The following is a 1238-nucleotide window of genomic DNA, read 5'->3' as shown; positions in this document are numbered from 1 at the left end:
CAGTTTAAATTCTGACGGTTCCTATCAAGCTAATTATATATTGTTTTGATATAGGCTAAGTTGTTGAAATTACTCATGTGTGAATCATAAGGTTCAATCATTAATGACGCAAACATATGTTTATCGATACTTTTATGTTCGTTTTGGAAGAAAGTTTGTAAGACATTTTTTTTCAAGTAATTAAAATGCACGATATAAATCTCTATAAATTTCTAGGTATTGTTAATTATCTTCTCAATAGATTGCTAATAACCAAAATAATATCAATAAGTTCTACAAGCTTGTCACTAGCAGCTTTGAGTTGGAGAGCTTCAGCAGGTGGACTTGAAAAATTGTCATCACACGTAATAGGACCATCCAAAGCAGCAGAGGCACGAACATTCAAACCAATATAATCTTTAGACTTCAAAAATGGTGGCAATTCTTTAAGATCATCAATGGTGTCATTATAGTTTTCCAAACATGAATTGTATCGTGTCTTTAATTTTGGATCTGTGGCTTGTTTAAGCAACGAATTTACAAGATCACGTCCGGATTGTGTGTTCTTTAGTGATATGTCTATTGAGATAGTCGCAAGACCTTCAAGAGTTGCACTTTTGGATCGAAGATCCCCATTAAGAGCTGATAAACACGTAGTGGGCTTTTTGGTTTTTGAGCAAACATCATTTATTAGATCGGCTCTAACGTTTGTTAACGTGAAGAAAATAGATAGAAGAGAAACTATCAGAAAAGAGGTAGCGATATGTGAAAGTGCCATTTTGTATGCTTAAATATTTTTGTTTCATAACTTGTGTTGTGATATGCCATTTATATAGCTGTGCCTTCCCATTGAAAAAGGTACAATAATAAAGCGTCGAGGCTTTTATGGAAATAAAACTAAATTTAATCATATTTATAATTTATCTTGTCAAGTTTTTTTTTTTCTCCAAAAATGCTTATTTTTTGCAAAATAACTTTTTTTAAATATGTTTTTGGAAAAAAAAAAATAAATGCTTCTTGGAGTAGAATAGACCATATTTCAGAAGTTAAAAGAAATATTTCTCCTTAAAGAACCTTTAGAAAACTTGGGCAAATACTAATTGTAATCAAAAGCATTTTCCAAAATTTATTGTGTTAAACATAAATCTCGATCAAACACCTTTTTTTTTAGAAAAAAGAAAGCACTTTTTAAAAGAAAAAATACTTTTGACCTCCCAAAAATTTAACCAAACAAGCTATGAATGTCGCAAAAAAAAAAA

General features: G+C 30.2%; 1 protein-coding gene across 1 annotated transcript; it reads right to left on the bottom strand.

Annotated features, from left to right (window-relative positions):
* Positions 1-226: 226 nt before the first annotated feature.
* Positions 227-757, bottom strand: LOC107864879 (pectinesterase inhibitor-like). The gene has a single exon (XM_016711286.1). The coding sequence runs from the start codon at positions 755-757 to the stop codon at positions 227-229; it is 531 nt and encodes a 176-aa protein (XP_016566772.1).
* Between the last annotated feature and the right edge of the window lie 481 nt (positions 758-1238).

The sequence above is a fragment of the Capsicum annuum genome, chromosome 3 (genome assembly GCF_002878395.1).
Source record: "Capsicum annuum cultivar UCD-10X-F1 chromosome 3, UCD10Xv1.1, whole genome shotgun sequence".
Classification (NCBI taxonomy): domain Eukaryota; kingdom Viridiplantae; phylum Streptophyta; class Magnoliopsida; order Solanales; family Solanaceae; genus Capsicum; species Capsicum annuum.
The sequence above is the reverse complement of the archived record's forward strand: the minus strand, read 5'-3'. Positions and strand labels throughout refer to the sequence as shown.

Excerpts from the sequence above, each read along its gene's own strand:
- LOC107864879 (XM_016711286.1), bottom strand. The coding sequence starts at position 757 with ATGGCACTTTCACATATCGCTACCTCTTTTCTGATAGTTTCTCTTCTA.